General features: G+C 39.2%; 1 protein-coding gene across 1 annotated transcript in view; it reads left to right on the forward strand.

The window, feature by feature from the left end:
• Chi (LIM domain-binding protein 2 Chi) overlaps positions 1-27441 on the forward strand; it is a 691542-nt gene that overhangs the window by 564902 nt on the left and 99199 nt on the right. The window contains exon 4 of the mRNA XM_067135525.2: positions 22958-23033. Within this exon, the coding sequence (XP_066991626.1) occupies positions 22958-23033 (76 nt within the window). The remainder of the gene's footprint in view (positions 1-22957; positions 23034-27441) is intronic.

Raw genomic sequence — 27441 nt, forward strand, 5'->3', positions numbered from 1 at the left:
GAAAAAATAAACTGTTTAATGATATTTTCGATAGCATAGTATTTTAAAGCTGCACTGTAAAATATGTGGAAAATAAGGAACGGGGATGTAAAGGATTGCAGTGTGTGCTTCCTCGTTGATACGAAGTTTATCGCATTTATATATTTCTTTTCGATGAAAGGAATAAGCTGTGTAATAGCAGTGCAATAAAAGCAACTTGGCGAACCGAACGGTCGCATAGCCGTGAGCTTGCATTAGGGAGATGGTGGGTTCGAATCCCATCGTGGACAGCCCTGAATATGATTTTCCGTGGTTTTCCAGCTGGGGCTGTACCTTAATGAAGGCCACGGTCTATACCTTCCCAATCCTTGCGTTGCTGGAAACCTTCGATGTGTTATTGCGATGTTAAACAACTAGGGTTTACCGAGCTCGATAGCTGCAGTCGCTTAATTGCGGCCAGTATCCAGTATTCGGGAGATCGTGGGTTCGAACCCCACTGTCGGCAGCCCTGAAGATGGTTTTCCGTGGTTTCCCATTTTCACACCAGGCAAATGCTGGGGCTGTACCTTAATTAAGGCCACGGCCGCTTCCTCCCCGCTCCTAGCCCTTCCCTGTCCCATCGTCGCCATAAGACCTATCTGTGTCGGTGCGACGTAAAGCAAATAACAAATAACAACTAGGGTTAAAAAAAAAAAAAAAGGCGACAACGAGATGAGACCATGAATTAGAACTTTACCAACTGACCACTCAGATAAAATACCTACTGCATGGAACCCGAAACTAAGAATTGCTCCGTGGTTTTTGTGGGGCATTTGTAGAATTCAACTGCAATGAATGTATGTATGGTCGTGCGCTGTTCACCGAGGCGTTTTAATGCAACGCACTTTGGCCTCAGAACAATTAGAAAGCATTACCTTTACATTCACTGGTGCATCAGCTTCATTATATATGGCAAGTACAACACTGTATAATACTTGGGAAGGTAATAAGCTCTGTAAGCCAACATTCGGTAACAGGCACTGCTCGACTTCAGCGGGATCTGTCCAAACGTCATGTTCGCCATCCTTTCTCTCAATCCAAGGTTCAGAACATACTACTGTATTTACACCCTTCTCAATGTATTTACCACATAATTCTTTTAAACATTTGGTATATCCAGAGAACTGCAAAATTAATAATTCACGTTGTTAGCTAGAAATCTTTATAGGCCTAATACCCTGAGAAAAAATCTAAGACCGAGCTCGATAGCTACAGTCGCTTAAATGCTGTTAGTATCCAGTATTCGGGAGATAGTGGGTTCGAATCCCACTGTCGGAGCCCTGAAGATGGTGTTCCGTGGTTTTCCATGTTCACACCAGGAAAATGCTGGGGTTGTACCTTAATTAAGGCCCAATTCTAATATATAATTCAGTACGCTACATGTATCTATAGTACAGGCATCAAGGTGCAAGTAATCGGTCAGGATTTACTCACATTGAATGTGCATGAACTCTTCGCACAATCTTCGAAGTAAACTGAATGTATTTGTAAAGAAGCTTTTAAAACATTTTTTATGGTAGTACAGAAACAATACGTCTGCTGCGATTGGTTGGATGATTAATATACGCTTTAAGACAGCCCTCTTTCCACCAGCTTTATACTGGCGGCAATGCCCTTCGGTTGGAATATCTATGTGAAGTTTTAGAACTAAAATACTTTGTCTCACGTACACAGTTTTAAAGGATTTGTGCCCCATGTCTATGCACGACGGTGTATTTGTTGTATATTATGTTTTATTGAATCATCTGTAATTAGGCAAATACCCTGTTTATGATAAATAAATCCTATCCATGAGAGGGGAAGAAAGGGTAGATTTTATGATAGAGCGAAAGACGTTTATTTAACCTGTTCGCATAACACTATTCATGGACGGTAGTTGTTATCGCAATACTAACATTTTAGCGGTTTTCTCTCACCACGAATCTTCAACAGGACATGGTCAGCAATATGTCGTATATAGTTTCCTCTTTAAGTAACACTCATATCTAACAAATTTTAAATTTGCGGTTCGTTCACTGTTAGAGTCAACAAACAATGAAATGAATATTATAGATCTTCAGAGTTAATGGATTTAGACTTATCATTCATTTTTACTTCAAAAGATCCTTCTGTGGATCAGTAGTAGAGTGTCTACCTCCCGACCCTTCGATCATGGGTTCAAACCCTACGGATATAGTCGGTTTTTCGAAGGATGGAGCTCCTTTTCATATGATGTCGGCATGTAAAAGACCTCTGGTGACACATTTGATGTTTATCAGACAAAATTAATTAAAACTCAGCCATAGATACTGCTTCTCTGCCATCTGGCAGCTTAAAATGAAGTCACTATTGACACATGGGCAGTCTTAATGCCGGCAAATTAACATGCTCGCACACGATTATTGATACCATGTGAAGATGATTATAAGTTACAACTGCAAAGATCGAAGAAGTATGCTAATATCAAAGTAGTCCAAAAGACAGAAAAATCCTACACAACAACTGTTTCGTCGTTTTCGAAAGAAAAAAATGGATGCTGCGAAAGATCAAAACGTTTTTGACAAGGAATGCGAACATTCTCTATATGACCGTACTGCGGATATTGCGAGGATTGTGGACAGTGGAATAGTGGTGATGGTTGGGGTGGTGATAATTGTTTTAAGAGGAAGTACAACTAGGCAACCATCCTCTATGGAATAGGGGTACATCGTAGTTACAGTTCGTGCTGAAGGAGCAATACAGCAATACCATTTGGAAAATGGCGTTGAAAAGCTTGACACATACGGATTTTCCCTGTAGTTTTATTCACACTATAAATGTGTCAATGACCTCGATGTTTGGCTTCTTAAAACAACATGAATTATTATTATTATTATTATTATTATTATTATTATTATTATTATTATTATTATTAAGGTTCGTAAACATTTCAGGGATTTGTCTCTGTTATCAACAGTGCACACAAAGGACAATGGTAGGATTTCATTAAAACAAGTTTATGATGATTTAATGGTAAAAGGTCGTCGTTCTCGGAGTAGAGTAACGAATCCTGGTTTGAAATGTGATAATTAGTGTAAAAGTGCTATGGCATTTTAATATAGACTATATTTTGTTCCATTCCTGTTACATTAATTGTGTTCCATTCCTTCTACGTTATCGCTACAGTGATGTCTCATTACATTCTTTAAATTTTGAAATCAACATACATACCTCTCGACAGACATCAAATTTCGCAATGGAAGTCTATACCATTTTAAATCAAACCTGCATCTAGTAGGCCTAAGCATCTTTGTTCTAAGTGCTTGGTGTACAATGTATCGCCAGAATTCTTTTAATCAATGTTAACTTGATTCAGAATACATTTTAATTAAACATAAGGATGTTCTTAATTGGTTGATAATTTAATTAACGTATTCCCGCGTCATGTTTTCGAACAGCTACGTTTTAAATTCAGGACAGTGAAGATTTACTTATTTCTGTCCCGTTATTATACTGTCTTCATAAGACGTTCCGTAGGATCAGTTGATAGTTTGCCCATCCAAAATTGAAGTAAAAAATCGCGAGACCACATATATTTTCTATTATAAGGAAGTGTGTAGTGTGCTCTTCGTAGACTGAGACGAGGATGCTGCGAGGTGAAACACGTGCTGGTCTGTGTAAACAGTGCGAGCGTTCCACTTCTATCTGGTCACGCTGTTGTTTAATCTGTCTCAGCTAGCCCGCCATAGCTACCTTAATCATTCCTTACTTAGTAATAAACTACGAAGACAGTTTAGAGTACGTTAAGGGGAATTGGATTGTAGAAATATGAAATGTTTGGCGGTAACGCTGAAATTTTTTATAATGTAGCGTGTGTAAAGTGGTAGAATAACGCTGAGAGCACAGGAGATTATACCGCATCAAATCACATCAAATTAACACGCAAGTATGGGATTTTGTTGTATGAATAGTGTAAATTGTCGAACATCTGTACGATGTTGAATCCTCTTGTAGAAAATGCTTCTTCAAACTTTCATAACTGCGTACAGACTGCACGTTTGTTAATGATTTTAACTCATTGAATTGAGGATACCTCTAAAGCAGGGCAACTCTGCTTCTTTTACCGCTTTTGCTACACGCTGGTGGAATCGGGGGTTCGAACCGAGTCGCACACATGGACTTGGCCCTGTTTTCCGGTCGGATGCCCGCAACTCTACATGTAGGAATATATTCACCGTTACGTGTTTTTGTGGAGGTTGGTAGGCTAATGTGTTATGTAATTGTGAAAAAGGAGTGTATTGAGATAAACACAGGTACCAACTTTCTGACTCGGTACGAGGTCAGAATCGCTTATCTTGACTTGAATAGTACGACCAATATCCGTCGATCCCATTGGGAATCGAACCTAGGGTTCCGAGGACGGAAGGTCAAGGCACTAGCCACTCAGCCAAGGAGCCGGGCTCAAATCAGGGCGATTATAAAGTCTCAAAATGCTTTTGATCGTTGGTACTTAAATTTGTCTTTAGAGCATGGTTAATAGACTTGTAAGAATCTGGGAAGTGGAGCATAATCAGTAGCGTTTCTGATCGCAGCGATCCTACTTCGATCTTTCCACATGTCATGTTACACAACTGTGGCTCGTAGAATACCTCGTAGGTTTATAACTCGTTAGTTCGTACTGTACCTCTCGACTTGAGACATACATTCCTTCCATAGCTTTACCATTCTTTCTTGCATCTGTTCAAGTCTTGAAAACATCAGATCTTAGCTGTCTCTTGCTTTCAGATTGAAGATTTCCGGATTCAAACTCCGTATTACAATCTTATAGAAGTGTTGAGTCTGGCTTATATGTAAAATATTTTATTATAATTATAATATTACTAGAGAACCCCTGCTGCTCCGCAACATTCGTTATAAATAGGTCAGATAACTCGTCTTGATATGCCTGTGGTAGTCATATTGTTTTGCCTGCCATTTTCAATAGTTTTGTGAACATTTAATAAGAAGCGCGTCATGGTTCGCCGTATTTCGTAGTCAGAATTCATCCATTTTGACATCATGTTTGTTTGGTAAAAAAAAACCTATCCATATATTCGCTTTTTATCCTGCAGTTCTTGATGTAATGCTTGGTATTGTATCGTAGAAGGCAATGGTATTTTAATCGCAGTTCTTCTATATAAACCGGTTGTCTTGTGAGCTCATAGGCTGGTCTCGAAGGGGCTTTTTTTGCCAGTCAGATAACTCTTTTAAGATACGCAGCCTTCACTCTTTCTAGTGTAGGTAGGTTATCCTTCGATAGATGTTCTCAGATAATATCTAAGGCGTATGTCATGATGGGGTTTATTTGTACGTAGACTTCTTTCTCTTAGCAGCATGTAAGTTATTAGGAACGCCCTGCCTTCTGTTGAATATATTTGGAAGATGGGGAAGGTTAAAGAATCAATCGGTATTTTTTTTTTTGCAAGTTGCTTTACGTCGCACCGACACAGATACGTCTTATGGCGACGATGGGACAGGAGAGGGCTAGGAGTGGGAAGGAAGCGGCCGTGGCCTTATTTAAGGCACAGCCCCAGCATTTGCCTGGTGTGAAAATGGGAAACCACGGAAAACCATTTTCAGGGCTGCCGACAGTGGGGTTCGAACTCACTATCTCCCGGATGCAAGCTCACAGCTGCGCGACCCCAACCACACGGCCAACTCGCCCGGTGATATAAAAGTAGGCTATGTATAGCCTAGGCTGTAGTGTCTCATTCCTGACTTTACATACCGATTTTCATTAACTTCTGTTCAACCATTTTCTCGTGGTTCGGCGTAAAATGGACTTAGCAACTGGATACTGGCCGCACTTAAGCGACTGCAGCTATCGAGCTCAGTGCAAACAATATCTAGCAGGGAGTAGTATTCTTCCGTGATCAGAGAAAGTGTATACTCTCTGGTTTGACAGGTAATAATCAAACATGGCTGCATGCAATGACGTTACTAAGGATAAAAATCACATATATTAGAATATTAATGAAAGTGTTAGTCGCTTAGCAACTTGCTAACTACAGACTGCCTTCGCCTGCAATTATTGGAGTGATCATTTAATGTTTTGATTATATGATTACTCAAAGTTGGTTGAACTTGGAGACCTATCAAGGTTTCATGATTGTCCGGCAGGTAATTCCGGAGAGAATAAAACAAAAATGACGCAGTAGAACGGACGGACGGATTTGTCAAAACTGTTTTTAGTAAACTCTTTTCATATATAGATTGGTTGTACGTGCTACCGATTATTTTTACGGTTCGAGACGCGATATTTGAGAAACACTGGGCTGGGTGATTGTGGATTATAATTATAGTGGACAAACACAATTCAGTTGTAATTGTATTGGCAGTTAATCATTTTGTTAATTACTGTACTGCGGTGTACAACTTATTTTTGATGTACAACTCTTCGTTGGGCTGTCAAGTCTTGTAAATACGTGAGGAATACCAAACATTTGCTACAGAAATGTCATCAAAGAATACAAGGTATTCTAAAAGAAGATCGCTAATATATGAGAGGTGATGTAAAGACTTTTGAAATGAACTCGTGAAAACTAATGTACTTGAAAATCGCCTGTTCTTGTCATTTGTCTCCTTGTTCTTCAACTGCTCCGTGTGTTTCTTCTACCTTGTTCTTGACCTACAAGAACCCTAAAGAGTTTATGAGAGTATATTTAATACTTGATGCAGTTACAACGTCTATAATATTCCATTCCTTGCCTCTTCATTGTGAAGCTCTAATCAAAACTTGTTTCCTAACTTCATATCGATTCTGCTGAGGAACCTAGCATGGGAGGAAGCGCAACAGAGCCCTAAAACAAATCGAAATGGAACTGATTTTCGTTCTCATTCGTTATTATCCCTCAGGAAGTAAACGAGACTGTTGACCACAATGCCCTTGAGACTCCAAAGTGAAACCAGTCGATTTCCATCGTACCTATATACCTGCTGTAAGTTTTGAAATAGATCTAAGTTCTCGAACAGTACGCTGGACAAACAGCCTTAAAATAATTCAGCCGATACAAAGCACAAACATTAAAAATCCATTTCATTCAGAGGTATTTGAGGCCCTGTTTCTTTCAACCCAGGAAGTGTACCAGTCTGTTTGTGACCGTGTGGTTAATGATATATGTTGAGAAATCAGCCGTATTGAAGCTGTATACTGTAATGGGAGTTGTGAGTGTGCAGTTTGGGTGAAATCTAGGATTTCTATCGAGCCTTACTGCCTTACTTGTATGCTAGCCTACTTTCTAGTGTGCTGGATACCTGCGGGCCTGGCTCTCCGTAACACTACTGTATGATTCTCCAAGAATAGCCGAGAAACAAGGTCAGGTGATTGGGTTAATATTTTAGTGTTTGGCTTTCAAGTTGAAATATTATTTATCCTCCTTGATTGACTCCATAAAGCAGATTTTTATGGTTATTATTAAAAACCAAGCAAGTGTGTAGTTTTACGTGGCGGTCGATATCGCAATCATAGCAACAAGGCATCCAGTTTCACGTGGAATTCAAGCCACAGGGATGTGACTGTTATTTCAAAAGTCCAGTATGGCCTGACCTGGATTCGAACCGCGACAGCATTGGTGCCAGTAACGATGCTGCTCAGCTATCACGCCCTTACGATGATTATTATTATTATTATTATTATTATTATTATTACTGTATTTCTTCCAGGTCTCTTTTCTATTTATTCGGTACTTGAAGTGTATTTAGCCCAGCTATACGACCGATTCCCCTTTCTGACGCCAAGGTTATGTGGGGGGATGAATAATTCACTGTTGCGTGGTTCTGTGGTTAGTAATGTGGTATGTTTTATGTAAATGAGGGTAAGTATGTTAAGACGAATACAAATACCCAATCCTCGAGGTACAGGAATTAACCGTACGCAGTGTAAGTGCCCGACCGGGCCGGGAATCGTGCCCGGGGTCATGTGATCCGAATGCCAGTTCGCTGACTATTCAGCTGAGTAGCTGGGCATTTATTATTATTATTATTATTATTATTATTATTATTATTATTATTATTTCCAGATCTTTTTCTTATAGTCATGGATTGATATCCAGCTGATGAACCCATGGCGCACTGGTATTTTTTTACGATTGAGTTTCCTGAATTTTATTTAGCTATCTCAATCGGAAGTCATACTTTTGGTCAAGCCTATATCATGTCTATGATTATGATGATGATGATTATTATTATGACTGTTATTATTGGATCTTTAATGATATATAGTGCATACATTCTACGTTAGGCCCAAGATTCAGCAGCCTTAGTGACCTTGTCTTTGCTGCAAATGATTCATTATGCAATAAGCACTAAATATTCGTGAGGTCAGCAGACGGGGTTCTTACTGCTAACGACTATCTTGTTATTGTTTAGAAAAGTGATGCGTTTATTTGTGTGGAACATGAAATTAGTGAGATTAGCCGTCACCAAATTGTATAATTTGTTTGTTTAGTAGATGTTAACGGCGGTTACATTATCACGCTAATAGGAACTGGGTTTACGTTTTATCGAATCCAAAATATACAATCGCGTATTTACTCGTAAAACAAATAGTGTTTTTTAAAGAATAATCTTAATCTAAACAGAGCATTAGCGTGTGTTTTCCTATGCTCGTAATGTCATCACCTTCTTTAGTGTTTGCAGGACTCCTGTATAGCTATGACTGTTGATTTAAAATGACTGATCAATAATTATAATTTGTCGGCCGCTGAAGGAATAGGACTGTAATATGATTTCGCATGGAATTGAATTATTTTAAGAAAACATTGCTCGACTGTGGGACTATAGATTTCAGTTTTCTATTCAATCCTGTTGGCAGAATGTTTTATGTAGGCGAATTCGTCAGGAGATAATAGACCAATCCCATTTTGGAACAGTGTACTGTTAAGAACATTATCCTGAGTTCAGTTCTCCAAAACACTTCTTTGCTTTTATTTTCAGGTTCTCGTATTCTCAGCGTTGTGTTTTAATGGCAAGAGGGTCGGATTTCAGGACCGCAGGTTGAAACTGGACAAAGATATACGGATTTTTACAAAGAAGACCCCCGCTGTCGACAGCCCTGAAGATGGCTTTCGTGGTTTCCCATTTTCACCCCAGGCAAATGATGGGGCTGTACCTTAATTAAGGACACGGTCACTTCCTTCTCACTCCTACATCTTTCCTATCCCATCGTCACTATAAGACCTACCTGTGTCGGTGCGACATAAAGAAAATAAAAGACACGCAGTCAGCCTAAATAACGTTAAATCAAAATGTCTGCTTACCGTACCGAAAACCATTGCGATTTTTCTTTTTATTATTGTTATTTTTATTTTCTAAACTAAAACATTCTAAACTGTGGGTTTTACGATTAAGGGACAGCATTTAAAATTAGTATGGTCAACATAAATACCCATAAAACTTATTAAATAAACCTCAGTGCTATTGTTCTGTCACTCCTTAATTACCGTAGGAAACTGATTGCTTATAAATCATTTGTCCTTCTCAGTCCTCTCTTAACCCTGATCGGAAGACCGACATCTTAATAGGAACGGTGTTATAGATTTGGCAATTTTTATTAAGAAAGTATTTTAAAACGACACGAGGAAAACTTATGAACATTTCCGTTGCTGTTAATATGTTTCCTTAAGCCTTTACTATAAAATCTTACTGGCGTATCCAAAGACACCATTGTTTCCTTTCTAAAACTTCACGTATTTAAAGAAATATGCCTTTGCTGGCAAGACCTAGTGTTTACAGTGCACTATGTCTTATGGTACAGGCTAGAGCAATTTTGTTACTTTCATCGACCTGTCTCAGTCTTATCCTTGGCTTTGACAAATTGAAAGTGACTGAGGTATGAGTGATGCTAGTAAGGCCATTCCTTATGCAGCCATCCCCTGTTATGAATGGTGTGAAAATGTTGCTCATAGGGTCGGTTGATGCATGCATTTCAGTGGGCTTGGCAGACTGATATGTAATAGCATCTTCTGGCTCGGTGAGGAAAGCAACGGGAAACTACGTCACTCCTCATTTCCCTAGTACGCCTCTTCAGTGATGCCTAGGCAATCTATGACAGCTGATGGCGGAGCTGTTGAGGATCCAACCAGCCTTAGGACTGACGACTGTACATACATACATACATACATACATACATACATACATACATACATACATACATACACACACATGTAAAGAAATAAGCATTTTTTCTTAAAACCTTTGCGGCTCTAAACATTCCTTTTAAGAATAACTCTCGTTGTCTTCCGGTGAGTGTTACATACCAGCGAATTCCGCTGTTGTATCGGAATTAGGATGATTTGGGGGGGGGGGGACAAAGGTTTACGGAAATTATGATAATCATGATAATCATGAAGTGGCCGTCAAGGTATAGATGCCAATAGGTAGTGTAGAGATTAAGGTTCCACACTTTATTGACATTCTGTGCGGGTATTGGGGTGATGTGGTCAGTAGTAAAACATTCAGTCAATGTTTACTCTGATAACCCTCCCATGAAAAAGGATTTCCTCCTATATTCATCTCACAACTGGCTGAGTGGACCAGAAGACTCTGGACACGTATCCTATCAGATAACGCGTGTCCAACCTCAGTCCTTGTAGTAGTTTGGTTACCTAGGCTTTAATAGGTCGACTCCACGAAAAGGAACGAACATGTCCCTTGGTGCTATTCTCATTGAGCTATCGTGAAGGTATACTTTCACTGTACTGAAGATCTCACGTATTTGTGTGTACCTTGACATGATCAAATGGGTTTATAGCTAGGAAAAAAAAGCCATATCAGAAGACTTATAATATAAACCTATGAAATGTTTTTAGAAACGTATTAGTAGGAAAATGCGAAGTTTACTTGATCACACAAGACCATAACAGTGTGCAACGAAAGTGATTTGGAGGACAGTTTTAAAATGTTATGTCTATAGTACATTTGAGCGCTGTTATACTGAGGTCTGGATCGACCTTAGTAAAGTTTGATATGGGCGGAAAAGGTAATTGACATAATAATATAATGTTATTTGCTTTACGTCCCACTAACGTTTACGGTTTTGGGAGACGCCGAGGTGCCGGAATTTAGTCCCGCATGAGTTCTTTTACGTGCCAGTAAATCTACCGACACGAGGCTGACGTATTTGAGCACCTTCAAATACCACCGGACTGAGCCAGGATCGAAGCTGCCAAGTTGGGGTCAGAAGGCCAGCGCTTCAACCGTATCAGCCACTCAGCCCGGCGAAAGGTAATTGAGAGTGAGTTACTATTTGACAAATGCTACCCGTCATCTGGTCTTCTGTTTGTTGCCTTCTACGAGTTTTTCCTTTGGATGTTCATAACACAGAAAGTTACAACTTTCTATCGAACAGTCGAATGCACTATAGGCTACGCAGGCGGTCTCTCAAAGGCAGACCAGACATTGCCGTCCATATGTTTGGATGATAGTAAAACGCTCTGTTATTGGCTTGCAATTGAAATTTAATTTCTGTGCTCAAGTGTAATTATAGGAAGCTTGCTAAAAACGCGCATGACTTGCTATGTTTCAGGAGTACTGTTGCTGTGACAAAAAAAAAAAAAACTATTATTCAATCTCTGCTGTTCATCCACGTTGGCTGAAGAACTCAACAATGTTTTCTCTCGATATTTTCTAATTAGAAGTATTTTCCACTCGTCTTCACGCGTTTAATTTCAGCATGGGTTCGTCTCAGTAGATTTACTCGTAAAACAATTCTTGCGGGACTAAAACCGTAAAAGTAATAGGTGGGACGTAAAAACCTCCGCATAGATACAAATTATTTGTATACCCACAACAAACATTAGGCCCTATATCTGTACGTTCAGTTATTTCTGAGAAAAATGTATCTGCGAGGAGCTTATACAATACCATTCGCTCATTCTCTTTTTGAGCGATTCTACATCCACTCGCATCTCTGCAACTTCGACGTTGTCTGCAGAAATGCGTTTAACGTAGCAAACTATTTAGTTACTTCTCACCCATTTAGCACCAATCGTTGTGGAGAGATCGAAGGAAACTGGACGTTAGGAGTTCGTTGGAACAGTTAACTACGAAGTCACTATTATCGGAATCACCTACGCTGTTCGGACAGTACTGCATGAGATTAATTTCTTGCAGTTGTAAGTCTGCTGTGGATTATTACCGAAAATTATGTATGTATGTATGTATGTATGTATGTATGTATGTATGTATTTATTTATTTATTTATTTATTTATTTATTTATCTATTTTTTATTTATTTATTTATTTATTTATTTATTTATTTATTTATTTATTTATTTATTTATTTATTTATTTATTTATTTATTTGGAAGTAATCATCATTGGTTAAGCGTGTTGTGTTCAATTTCAGCAGCGTGTGCAGAAAATCCTTTTGCTTATAGAATACTTTGTACACGTCGGTGTTGCGGTATGCATAAGCAGGTATGTTGCAGGGGCTCATGCGAAGATGCTTATAAGTAGGGAGTGCGTGCCGTACTGCGGCACAAGTTCACTGTGCTTCAGCATCACAGCTCAAGTGAACGTGATGTGGGAGGATTTGAACCTACAAATCGAACTTACGTCGTGTGAAAAGCCAAGTACAGTAGCTTACCGTTTAGTATGTGCATTTTAGCTAGTTCATTGTGGAGATAAGGTATTTGATTGTTATTCAAATTGTGCGAAGGATGCTTTCATGATTTTATTCTTTTCATGTTATTCGAATTGTTGCGAATTGTTCTAACAATTTTTAGACATATTTGTGTAACAAGGCTCGTGGTCTCCTACATAATATGACTAACGATGGAATTTCAGCTGTAATTTAAATTTTTGGAGTGGTAACATTCCCCTTGGGAGGCATCTGGGCTGATGCTGTTCCGTCCATATTAATGCTTTATCTGGAAGAATGAAATTCTAAGATGTTTATTACGTTTTATCACATCTTACAGGTTTGTCCTCTTTATCTTCACTTTCTTGTTGGCTGATGAACTCAACAATGTTTTCTATCGATATTTTCTAATTAGAAGTATTTTCCGCTCGTCTTCACGAGTTTAATTTCAACATGGGTTCGATTCTCGGCCGGGTTGAATGATTGTAATCTTAAAACGGTTAGTTCTCTTGGCTCAGGAACTGGGTATTTGTGCTGTCCCCAACATTCCTATAACTCATACACTAACGTCACCATACTAACGCGCAGTTTCCCTTACGTGGTCGATGCTACCCACCCTGGTCGGCTTGCAACGGCTGCACCTGGCCAGCAATAGCTACACAAAATTGTTTGTTCGAACGATATTATCATATCTGGATGGTACACTCTTGTCGGTGGTGTGCAGTACTATTTTCCGACGAGTGAGAACTTTTCTGGGTTGGGGTTTCGGTACCGTTGCCTGTCACATGGAGTGATTGGAGCAGCAGGATACCATAGGCTACCTCTGCAGTGCTTACTGAGTGAGTTACATTAATTTCCTTCTCCTTGCTAGCCCGTATATTTGACAAGTGATGACCCGAAATATTCCTATGTCCGTTTTCAGTTTAAAAAAAAACTAAGTACCTATTCCCTAGTCTCCCACTTTACCATCTGCCTCGTATGGCCCCCTTCGATTCCAAATTCTCTGTTCGTCAAGCTCTGAAGTTGAAAGACGTTTATTGTCCTTGGATCTTTTTATTGCAGTGATCAGCGTCGTCGCCGTCGTCGTCATCATCTTCAAAGACCGATAACCGCTATTTTAGTTTTCTTAAATTACATACATCGTAAGGAGGATCATCGCCACAATAATAATAATAATAATAATAATAATAATAATAATAATAATAATAATAATAATAATAATGTAGATATGTTGAATATTCAGCCCGAAGGCTGGTTTCATCCTCAACAGCTCCACCATCAGCTGTCATGGACGGCCTCGGCGTCACTGAAGGGGCGTGCTAAGGAAATGAGTGAGGCAGTTTCCCGTTGCTTTCCTCACTGAGCCAGAAATTGCTGTTACATATCAGTTTTCCAAGCCCACTGAAATGAATGCACCAACTGACCCTATGAGCGATATTTTCACACCATTTATAACAGGTACTGGCTGCCTAAGGAATGGCATTACTAGCATTAGTCATGCCTCAGTCACTTTCATATCGTCAAAGCCAAGGATGAGAATGGGACAGTTCAATGAAATTTACAAATTTGTTCTAGCCCACACGAAAATACATAGTGCACTGTAAACACTAAGTCTCACTAGCAAAAGAATAATAATAATAATAATAATAATAATAATAATAATAATAATAATAATAATAATAATAATAATATGATGTTCAAGCCATATCCGAACATACTATGTAGGCCCTGGAGTTCAGGCCTCCACTATATGTAACCTAGTCGCTAAATGGCCGGCCGCCATATGCCTCCAGGAATTAACCTGGTACTCATTTCTTGGTGTAGGATGGATGAAAATCGGGGCAGTAGTATTTCTTCAGCAGCGGATATCACGTTTCGAAATTTTCGATTTCCTGGCGAAGTATAGAACCCACGTTCTTCTGGGAGAATCGAAAACGCCTTGCCATGTCTGCTAGACAGCCCTTCTTAATAATAATAATAATAATAATAATAATAATAATAATAATAATAATAATAATAATATTAATAATAATAATAATAATAATAATAATAATAATAATAATAATAATAATAATAATGTAAGTTTTATCCCTACACTGCATGAATTTATTTACACCCACAACTCTGACGTGAAAATATTTTTTTTTGCTAGGGGCTTTACGTCGCACCGACACAGATAGGTCTTATGGCGACGATGGTATAGGAAAGGCCTAGGAGTTGGAAGGAAGCGGCCGTGGCCTTAATTAAGGTACAGCCCCAGCATTTGCCTGGTGTGAAAATGAGAAACCACGGAAAACCATCTTCAGGGCTGCCGATAGTGGGATTCGAATCTACTATCTCCCGGATGCAAGCTCACAGCCGCGCGCCTCTACGCGCACGGCCAACTCGCCCCGTGAAAATATTATTAGAGGGAGATTAGATATGTAACATCACATTGACAACATATTTTTGATGTATTTGATCATACTGGTGAGCAAAAAGGGAAACATTCAGGAATGTGCAAAAATGCTACATCATGCGTTGAAGGCTACTTATGTATAAATGTTACCCAGTACAGTATATACGCAGAATTATTGTTTATTACTTATTATAACATAGAAAATTAATAAAATTATTTTTAAACAATTAAACGAGATTTATTACATTGAAGGAATTGGAAAACAATAGCTTGCTCAAATGGGTAGGTCATGTCCGCAGTTCAACTGATGTGATAGCCTTTGAAACAATCTGCATTCTTTTTCAAACACAGTGCTGCTCGGTCATGGCCATCCACCAACGGCTGCTAATTTCAGATGACCACCAGCCATTGCACGGTTGCTGTGTAACATTGCTTGGCCATCCATCCATTCATACTTCACATCACAGCTTGCACGGTTCCTAGGTAACATTGTCTGGCCAGCCATCCATACTTCACATCACAGCCTGCACGGTTGGTAGGTAACAATGTCTGGCCATCCATCCACACCTTACATCACAGCCTGCAGAGTTGCTAGTGTTACCCTTTTGTCAAGCTAACTTCCGTAACGCATATTTTCAGATGATTCCCAGATATAAGACATTTATGTCAAAAGGAATTACGAATATATTTGATAAAGGTAAACAAATCCATGTTGAGAGAACGCAATATAAATTACAATACTTATTATTATTATTATTATTATTATTATTATTATTATTATTATTATTATTATTATTATTATTATTTGGACTTAATTCTTGCAGCATTAATGAAATACTCATTAAATAGAACACTATCAATAAGTACTTCAAGTCATTGCTGCCCATAACCTTCAAACATGCATCTGAAAATAAATGCCTTAGCTGCATGATGTAGTAAATACGCTACACTCATATTCCATGACTTTAGTAACAAATATTGTAAATTAAACATTATTAGACATTTATGCTAAAAGTTAAGTATATTGTGGATAGTGCAGTATTTTTGTTAAACTTCAATCGTCAGCGAATCACCTAGAATTATATTTCAATGCTACTCATGCATTTACAGTCACCATGACACATGTCCAACTGCCTCAGGCTAGGATAACATAGCACATAGATGGAGAAAAGCATTGCCCTTAGCCCCCTGTAGCATAATTTCTGGAAGTACAGATTTCAAAGATATTATGTACATAGCTAAGTTTGCCATCATTTAGCATAATACTGAACTACAAGAAGAAGAATATTATGTGGCGAAAACGCTACACTATGCAGTGTAGGGTTATCATCTTTATCGTATGTCTTGTGACATTAGTGGCAATGTAAATAATTTGTAGCAGAAGATCAAGAAGCTCTAAAAAGAATTGTAAGCACTGTTTTTGGTCGAATGAAAATGCTAAATACGTTTGAGCTGAAAATAGTGAACTTAGGAGACTGAATTATTATTCAGCGTAAGGCAAGACAATGTAATACATTTATACTTCATGGGACTGGAATTATTTGAATGTAGAAGCTTGACATTTGTGCTGTTCTGTGGGCACTGGAGAGTGCAAGAACTGTATGGCGGCCAGTGTTGTTGTGGACTCTCGTAGTGTAATTGTAATCAGCTTGAGCTAAGGTTAGGATAGGTCTCATCATACTATTCCGGCATTTACCTGCGGAAACAGGGAACCATAGAAACCCCTCCCAGGTCAAACATCGGTATTAGGATTCAAACCGTGGGCCTTCGAACACTGCAGTCTGTGTCCTTCCAATTTAACCTGATATCACTTGCCTTGTATTAAGACTTCGTGAGTGGATATAAAATCATCATGGGGGTTTGGAATAGAAGTTTCGGTGTTGTGTTACGATCACGCATATAATTCTGTAGAGATTTGTGAAACAGATTTTTAAATGAGATCCCTACTTCTTTGAGTACTTCGACATTCAGGAAGTTCAGTAATGGTTATGATTCAAGAAAAAAAACATAACTGAACGCACGTAGCATATGATGGAATACAACGTGCGAAGTGAGCGACGTTCGTTCACTTCATGAAAATCAGGCCCAGCGACACCCGTCGTCGCCGTCTTCGAGATTCAAGAAATATACTTCAATATACATATCTTCGTTAGTTTGGAATCAAAACAAATTGTGATGGGAAATGACGTTGCCAATTTCTCCTTGCACGCTAATCTACTTTCGTTAGGTGAAAATTCCTTTTTCGGTTTGTTCAAGAATTTAATTTCGAACGAATCAAGTTGTTTACAATAAAAATATTGTGTATTAATTATGAAACCCAGTGTATTTTTTAAATTTATTAATCAGAAGATACCCTTCAAATGTTGCGTAAACATGTTTTACTCGTGCTGGCGAATCTTTCAAAACTCTGAGGGAGAATTTGTTGAGTTGAATCCTGAACCGCTCGATTTTCAGTCGTTTTCCTGACAGTTTTCACCAGGTTTATATCTACCTATTTCTTAAACATGCTGCGATACGTTCTTATACAATAAAGTATTTTGTGATTTTACACCCATTCAGCTGCTGTAAGCTTTAAAGAGTGGCCAGAAGCCCGGATATTGTCCTGAAAGGGGTTCTTTAACTCGTCATTAACCCTTTTGAAAAGAATGTTTCGTATTGGAGCACTTTTGAATGCCATTCGAACACGTTAGTACTTGATTCTGCCACCTGAAGCATTGAAGTTGTGTGCCCAACCAATACTCTGGACAGTCAATCTGTACTTATTAGGAAGTCCAATAGCTATACAATATTTAAAAAAAAACTGCTAGTTGCTTTACGTCGCACCGGCACAGACAGGTCTTTTGGCGACGATGGGACAGGAAAGGGCTAGGAGTGGGAAAGAAGCGGCCGTGGCCTTAATTAAGGTACAGCCCCAGCATTTGCCTTGTGTGAAAATGGGAAACCACGGAAAACCATTTTCAGGGCTGCCGACAATGGGGTTCGAACCTACTATCTCCCGAACACTGGATACTGGCCGCACTTAAGCGACTGCAGCTATCGAGCTCGGTATATACAATATTCATAACCGATGTATTGTACATTGATATAATAAAAATATGGTGTACTCTGCTGTACAGTAGAATGTTTATCAGAAAAGGAAACTTCTACAAACAAACGACAGCACAATACAGTTGAACTCCCGCCGCTCTGCTACTTGTGTTTTTATGGCTGTATTAATGGGAAGATCTGGCCGCCACGTGTGTGTAGTCTCAGATCACGTTTTTCATTAAAGTAATTATCACAGTTTTTATCAGTGTGATTTCGTCAGTAGTTCATTATACTAGTATAAACGTTTTCTGTTTATCACAGAATTTTCTTATAGGGGCTGGAGTAAACGCTAACGCTTGTATACTGATACATTTTCCGTATAACAATATCAACTTCACTATGTCTCAAAAATGCCACTGTCGCTTAAGTGCGGCCAGTATCTGGTATTCGGGAGACAGTGGGTTCGAACCCCACTGTCAGCAGCCCTGAAGATGGTTTCCGTGGTTTCTCATTTTCACACAAGGCAAATGCTGGGGCTGTACCTCAATTAAGGTCACGGTCGCTTCCTTCCCACTCCTAGCCCTTTCCGGTTCCATTGTCTCCATAAGACATATCTGTGTTGTTGCGATGTAAAGCAACTTGAAAAAAAAATGTTTCTCTGTCATTCCCCTCATTCCTTGCTTATAGTCGGTAGGTATCGCAGAGTAACAACAGGAGAGAGATACTATTTGGGAAAGTATTAATAACATCTATGAAGACTTCTGCCATAGTTTAATTTCCAAATTAAGTGCCCAAAAATGAGTTATCAGTCCCCATTTTTTTTAACTCAAATGATTATATTTTCTTCTTTATAAATTTCGTTGATATTGCTTTTACCACATCGACTTGTATTTCATTATTTTTCCTTTCAAATAAGTTATTGGCTTCTCGATAAGGTTACATCACTTCGAGGATGGTTAGCTAGTTTATCTTTCTCTTAAAACGACAATCACCACCACCACCACCACCACCACCACCACCCCAACCACCACCACCACCACCACCACAGAACTTCCATAGCTCGTGAGTTTTCCTAAAACGTCTGTCGGTATATTCAGGTGAAGCAGGGTGCGGACCTTACGTAGAATTAAGTTCCAGAGAGCATTTTCACTCCCAAAACTTTAGGGAACATGTATGGATTGCGTAGTCCTAGTTATGGGAACACTTGGACGGTAATAAATCAGAATATGTCGTACACCATAGTAATAGTATCTGATACGCATGGCCACTCGTGGGGTGCTCAGCTGTTCATACAAACTAGCAGGCGACTGCTATAATCCATGTTATTATTATTATTATTATTATTATTATTATTATTATTATTATTATTATTATTATTATCATTATCATTATTATTATTATTAGGCTAGTTGCCTTACGTCGCACCGACACACGTCATATAGGTCTTATGGCGACGATGGGATGGGAAAGGCCTAGGAGTTGGAAGGAAGCGGCCGTGGCCTTAATTAAGGCACTGCCCCAGCATTTGCCTGGTGTGAAGATGGGAAACCACGGAAAACCATCTTCAGGGCTGCCGACAGTGAGGCTCGAGCCTCATGTTATTTTATATTATTACTACTAGCTGTATTACCGTACTTTATTTGAATGTTTACTTGTAGGATTTGTATTACACCGAGCTCGATAGCTCCAGTCGCTTAAGTGCGGCTAGTATCCAGTATTCGGGAGATAGTAGGTTTGAGATAGTAGGTTCATGTCAGCGATGCTGAAATCTGTAGATTCGACAAAAATATAGGTCGCTTTCCATTATGCATACGCATCGACACCCGAGGGGTGTTACGGGCGTCTACACCCACGGTAATTTTTCCAGATAGTAATTGATATGTCTGCTAAGTTCGGTTACGTACTGTACTGGAACATACACACATCCATAGACTGGATCATTTGGGTCATATAGTTTTTCATCCCTTCTCACCCCTTTTCCGATGGAGGTTGAACTTCGACAGAAATTATATCGGGAGTGTCACCGTTAATCTGAGCGTCCCCGAAAACTATGGATTCGACATTAATATGTTGTTTTCCATTATTTTTACCCCTACAGTATATTCTCCTGATAATAAGTCATATGTGTACCAAGTTTGGTCGAGAGCTGTTCTAAAACATGCACACACATCAATAATTTCAGCCCTTTTGCTCATTTTTTTTTCACGCTTCATCCCCATGCCAATGGTAGCTGAACTTTGACATTAACGGCATCCAGAGTATCACTATTCGTCTGAGTGACCCCAGAAATTATGGATTTGACACTGATATTGGTCGTTTTGCATTATTTTGAAACGTCACCCCTATCCTACGGGCGCTGCCTTACCTCTACAGTAGACTATCTTTTCCAAATAGTAAGTTATATGTGTATCAAGTTTGGTTGAGAGCTATTGTGGAATATAAATACATACATCCATTATCTTGGTCATGTAATGTTCAGTTTTCATCCCTTCTCAGCCCCCACGTCAATGGGGTAACTCTTATTTAAACGGCATTCAGATTGTCACTTTTCATCTGAGGGACCCTAAAAACTCTTGACTGGAATCGACACTAAAATTGGTCGATTTCGATTATTTTTGTAATCCATCCCCTCCCATTGGGGGCTGAGGTGTGTTACCTCTGGTGTTCTCCCCATATTGTAAGTCGTATGTGTGGCAAGTTTGATTGATAGATGTTCTAGAACTTACATCCATAATCTCGATTATTTTTTTGGATGTTTTCTTTTTTACTCCTTCTCACCCCCCTCCCACCCCTCGCCGATGAGTGAAGAACTTCGATTTAAACAGCAACCGGAGTGTCACTATTCATCTGAGTGACACTGAAAACTATAGATTCGACATTAATATTGTTCATTTTCGATAATTTTGTATGTCACCCCTTACCCTGTGGGTGCTGGGGGTGTGCCTACTCCACAGTATTATTATTTTTCAGATATTGAGTAATATGTGTAGCAAGTTTGGTTGAGAGCTGTTCTGGAATATACACAGAGCAAATCCATAATCTCGGTAAATTTGCACATTATTTTCCATCTCTTGTCTCCCCGTGCCTCTCCCTCCAGTACCGATGGTGGGTGAACCTGGGCTTAAACGATATCTGGAATGTAACTGTTCACCTCAGCAACGCAAAAACGATTAATTCGACACTGATATCGGTCGTTTTTAGTTATTTTTATATTTCACTCCCTCCCCTAGGGGTTCTCGGAATATCTTGCCCCACAGTATTTTTTCCAGATGTGTATGTATGTATGTATGTATGTATGTATGTATGTATGTATGTATGTATGTATGTATGTATGTATGTATGTATGTATGTATGTTGGGTATTCAGCCCGAAGGCTGGTTTGATCCTCCACAGTTCCACCAACAGCTGTCATAGATAGTCTAGGCGTCACTGAAGAGGCATGCTAGGGAAATGAGGAATGAGGTAAATTCCCGTTGCTTTTCTCTTTTTTCCATATAATAAGTAATATTTGTACCAAGTTTAATTGTGAGCTGTGCTGGAAGATACACACATACATAGTACCTCCATAATCTCAGTCATTTTGGACATTTTAATTTTTACCCTTTCTCGCCCTCTGTGCCAAAGGGGCTGAACTTTGACTTTTAAAAAATCGGAGTGTCACTGTTCATCTCAGCGACCCCGAAAACTATGGATTCGATATTATGGTATTTTAGATTATTTTTATATCTCACCCCAACCCCCAAGTGTGCTAGGGGTGTCTTACCCCCACGCGGCTTGTCTCCTGATAGTAAGTCGTAAGTGTACCAAGTTTGGTTGAAATCACTCCAGTGGTTTGGGAGATGTGATACATACAACATAATACATACATACATACATACATACATACATACATACATACATACATACATACATATATAGAATGACTTATTTGTTATATTATTATTATTATTATTATTATTATTATTATTATTATTATTATTATTATTATTATTATATTGCTGCTGTTATTTTTGTTACACCAGAACGCGTATATGTTATGTAGGCTGAGAATTGGGAAGAAACGGTCATGGTGAATACGGAAGTCAACATTCTAAGATTATGTCCGATTTAACACGCCAAACTTCGGAATTCCCTTCCAGTAATGGTCTAAAAACTACTTAAATTTTCCTGTCTCCAGAATCCATGGCTAGCTCTCTAACGTATCTTTGTGTTGCTCGCCGTTGATCATTTCTTGTGACTAAGCCGCTTAGTTTCTTTAACTCCCTAACAGCTAGTTTTGGCATTAAAGCAATACTTTCCCCTCAACAATACATAACCCTCTGTCAGCACAGTTGCATGATAGTCCGTCCTCTTCAGTTATACATATAATAGGAAAGTTTGAGCAAATGTTTAATATTGGCCCTGTTAATGAATACATGCAAATAGATATGATGGTTTGTTGTGCCCGCGGCCAGTTATGTAAACCGCAATTCCATTAGCGGTCAGTCCGTCTGTCTGATATGTTCACAAATCATCGTAACTCTGGCCCTATCGCTCGCCCTTGGGTGCCATTTCACTGATTGCTGCATTTTGTAATTTACTTATACTTATATTTTGTTTAATAGGTCGTAGGGATCATCTCGAAAAAAAGAAAATTCGAACATCTTCCACTGCATTCATGAATGTTTTGTGTTCAGGAATAAATTAAGTAGGATTATCCCAAGTATTCTGTTGAAATTGTTACGCAAGAACATTTCTACGCGCCCTTTCTTCTGCGTATATGCAGTCGTCTTTATTAAAGTAAGACGCACTTATAGTTAAGCATTATTTTATTGAATACACCTTTATGACTGTACCATAGAGCATTTCCTTCTTAGTGGTACTTGTTTAAAGTAACATATTTTGATGATTGTGATGTGTAGTTTCGACTTATTTGGTAGATCTCTTCCTGTTCCCAGGCGCCATACGCCGTACTTCGGGCAGCCTGACTATCGTATTTACGAGCTCAACAAGCGATTGCAGCAGAGGACCGAGGTGAGTTTACATTTCATGCAATTACCTTCTTTAATGTTTTCGTGGTGTTTCTAGTAAGGTAGAATTTAATGTGACCCTCCCTCTTCCCATTCAAAAATGTTATATTGCTTCTGAATAACTTTGACAAGTGTTTGAATTCGAATTATAAAAATAAGTCAAACCTGTACGTATTAAGGAATCTAGTAAATTAAGAGAATGGTTTAGTGTGCGTTATTATGCTTGAATGAATGTCTCATTCATCGCAGTGTCATCTTCCAAGATTTGAAACACGCAATTAGACCTCCTTGATACTACTACTACTACTACTACTACTAATAATAATAATAATAATAATAATAATAATAATAATGCTATTTGCTTTACGTCCCACTAACTACTTTACGGTCTTCGGAGACGCCGAGGTGCCGGAATTTAGTCCCGTAGGAGTTCTTTTACGTGCCAGTAAATCTACCGACACGGGGCTGTCGTATTTGAGCACCTTCAAATACCACCGGACTGAGCCAGGATCGAACCTGCCAAGTTGGGGTTAGAAGGCCAGCGCCTTAACCGTCTGAGCCACTCAGCCCGGCCTTGATACTAGCATACCTACTTTATTTATTTATCGTCACAGTAGTGCATCAGATTAACATACCAATAATCAACCAAGTAAATCTGCTTCAGTGGTGGCGAGGTCATGTTTGCAGTCACGGGTCTTATTTCCACTTACTCGTGACATATTTGTGTTCTTTTCCAGCTCTAAATATGTAAGAATTGTAAGGCATAGGAAGTCGTCCATTTTTCACCGTTCATGGATCTTCCCTTTCTTTAACCGATGTTTAATTTCCCTCTTTCAGTTTATGTTATGAAGGGATGAAGATTTCGTTGTTTTCCGCCTCTGCATAACTTAATTGTGTAGATGTGATATTTGGCCTGGTATCGAATAATAGCACGAATTCTGAAGGAAGGAAAATCGAGAGTGTAGAGGGCGTAGAGCTACATTAGTGATGTAACCCTGGCAATTTATACGCAAAGAAACTAAGTAAGTGCTGACTTATCGAAAAGGAATACTATCCTTACCAATTTTCAAATAAAATGTACTGGTTGGAGAACGGAAGAATAAAGAAGGCGACAAGATATTCCTTTAACATTAATGAAGTTCATTATACAGCAGAGGGTACAGAACTGGCGCATTGATTAAGCCACTCGTCTATCTACCCAAGGGTCCTGGGTTCCAGTGCAAAGACTTCGGGGGAGTATTTCTAGAATCTTCAAATTTTGGAATCCTATGGTCAGTTGAAGGATAATGCTGGTCTCACAGACATTAAACACATCAAAGGTGTGATAGCCAAATGACATCGTCACTGATGTCTCATCAAGGCGGTCATGTGTCGAATTGTGGTGGATGCATGTGGTTCAAATTGTATGTAAAGGACGAGATTTCCGTGACTATGATTACGATTTTAGCTCTGGAAAATCGCAAGCTTACTTGCTGTATTATAGACGTTACTGCCCCATCACATAGGGGTTAGATGTCTGTCTCTTACCAGGAGACCCCAGGTTTGATTCGCGGCTTGCCCAAGGATTTGAGCCCTGAATTGAAGACTAGAACGGAGTTCACTCAGCCTGGAGAAATGAGCTGAGCTGTCTAATTTGAGAGCTAGCGGACCTAGTCTAGAAACCCGTTACGACTAAGGATGTTGTCGCGCTCTCCACCTGCAAACCATTCAGCTGGGCAGCAGACGTCTTGATAGGCCGTGCTCGTAACATATTGTTCGTGCCACTGGATTCGTTTTGTATATGCATGTACATGCATTAACAGGCTTATATATATATATATATAACTTGCCACGGCCAAAGAAATAATACCGTATTTTGTGTAAAACTATAATCGAAATGGAAAACAAGAATGGTATTACGTAGGTGGTTGAAGATTTTTTAAAAAAATTGTCGCATCAAGCAATATTTAGAAGTAATTGATATCACGGAATATTTGACGTTGTCGAGATATCCATGTCGTTATAACATACAACTACAGTTTACTTGCTAAGAAAGATGAAGTCGTTAGGTTCTTAAATTTCATGTCTGGGTATGTTGACCTACTATGGAAGTTCGAGACTCAACATTGTCTGACCCTCATAACCCATTACTGACTGATGGGCAATATAATGCAGACGTTTGACTTAGACAATAGAATAATTAGCACAGGTTATATTGAGATGAATTTCTTTAAAGGCTAAGGTTACCTGTCTCGGAAGTGCAACTATTACGGATTATCCGTAAGTATTACTTCGCGAGTACGGCATTACGGTCAAAGGGGAAATTATTACGTAAAAGTGACATTATCACGAATCATTTTCCACGGGAAAGAAAAGGAAAGAAGAAAAATTTGCAATGCTTGTGAGTTGGCAATTAATTCGATCGTCCCTTACTTTTGCTACCCGTGAGCGTTGTGAAATCATTGTGAGTAAAGGAGCTTTACTCTGCTCTTCTCCACTATAGAAATATAGTAATGTTGTATTTGCAGTATTAAGTGTACCGAAAAGTAACTCTCACACAAAAGGTTTTCAGTGTTGATAGGAACAATCAGAGGGAATTCACGCGTTATTAAATGCATCTATACTGAAATCGGTTATGGTTCAGAAGGCGAAAATGTCGTCGCACTGGGAAGGTTGCGTCAAGAAAACCCACACTGAAAAGCAGCTGCTGGGTGCGAAACAAGCTACAAAGAATTTATCACAGAATGTGCAAATTTTATTCTGTAATATGATATACTTTAGGACAGATCGCTGTGGGGAAGGGCAAAGGGGGTGTCATTATCCGGAAGGGAGGAGCTTGCTTTGGATTTGACTCGAATATTTTCTGAGAGTGGTAGGGAGGAGGGATTACTGAAAACCCACTACAAAGGTTGGCATCTCTCCTGTCTGAATCCATGCCTTGACAACTTCGGGTTGCCATTCTAACAGCAATATTTCACCTTGTAAGCCATTCCAAACAGGCTACTCGGGTATATGCACATACATTACTATGTACTGTACTGCACACTTGTATAGACAGCACACTGACAGACTACTAATTCTTCTTCTGTCTGATATTTTCCCAATTCTTGAGATTGGCACGTCATGGGGGATTTGGTCCAGTTTACGGTCGGATACCCTATCTGTGGTGGTTAATATTGTACTGCGTTGTGTGTAGATGAAGAGATGTGTATTGACGAACGGAAGCACCCGGTCTCAGAGCCAGAGGAATTAACCATAATACGTAGTAGAAATGCCTGTCCCAGTCGGACATCCAACCCGGGATCATCTAAACTGAAGGTTCTAATTACTTTCTATACATCGGCTACGTGAAATGTCCCAAGCTCATAAAATCAAGGACACAAAATGGAGAGTAGGTTTTCTCGTTATTCCTAACAATTCAACAATTATAGATCGTTCCATTAGAGAGGTTTAGTACAGATAAAGTAGTTCAATTTAATATCAGTGTAAAGTGCGTGTATACATGTGTAGCTAGAAAGAGACAATTTGTAGGAAATGTGAAATATCATGTTATAATTTCTTTATAAGGAAATAGCACTAAGTAGGAAATAATTTTGTCTCATACACCACATTAGTCATTTAAAATATCTTTACAACTCTTAATCTAAAATCAGCTTTACATCGCACTGACGCAGATAGGTCTTATGGTAACAATGGTATAGGAAACGGCTAGGATTGGAAAGGAAGCGACCGTGGCCTTAGGTTTAATTAAGGTACAGCCCAGCCAGCATTTGCTTGGTCTAAAAATGGAAAACCGCGGAAAACCATCTTCAGGGCTGCCGATAGTAGGGTTCTAACCCACTATCTCCTGAATGCCATCTGACAACTACGAGAATCAGATCGCGCAGCGACTTGCTCGGTAATTTAAAACGTGAAGAATGTTGACGTATCTAGAAGCATTTTAAAATATTTTTGCTAGCATTTAAACGATTTACTTCACGTGGGACTCCTCGATATTGTTCCTCTGTTTCGTTTTCGAATGTAGGGTTATGTATGTGTCCCTACAAAGAGTGGGGCCATGGTATTTTTTAAGTTCCTTGCAGGCACATCTGCGGGTGTGAGAGTCCATCTAATACGGTTCACACCCTCAAGGAAACAGTTTGGCTGTATGGCTAACGTTATTTGATTATTTTTGGCAATGAAGTGACGGAATATAAAGAATTCAATTTCACATTAGCTTTCATTAATGTGGAAAATTAAGAAATTCACTGCACGCCGCGTTCTACCTATACCAGGTGGCGTAGGGTATCCTTGCATGTCGGTATATGGCTCCCACACTGTCCTATAATGGCTGAGCTTGAGGACCATAGGTCAGCCGTAGTGGTGCTGTTGAAGGCTTATTTTTCGACATCGGAAGCCGGTCGTAGGGAAGGTGTTTCCGCTTCTACTGCTAG

The sequence above is a fragment of the Anabrus simplex genome, chromosome 1 (genome assembly GCF_040414725.1).
Source record: "Anabrus simplex isolate iqAnaSimp1 chromosome 1, ASM4041472v1, whole genome shotgun sequence".
Lineage (NCBI taxonomy): Eukaryota > Metazoa > Arthropoda > Insecta > Orthoptera > Tettigoniidae > Anabrus > Anabrus simplex.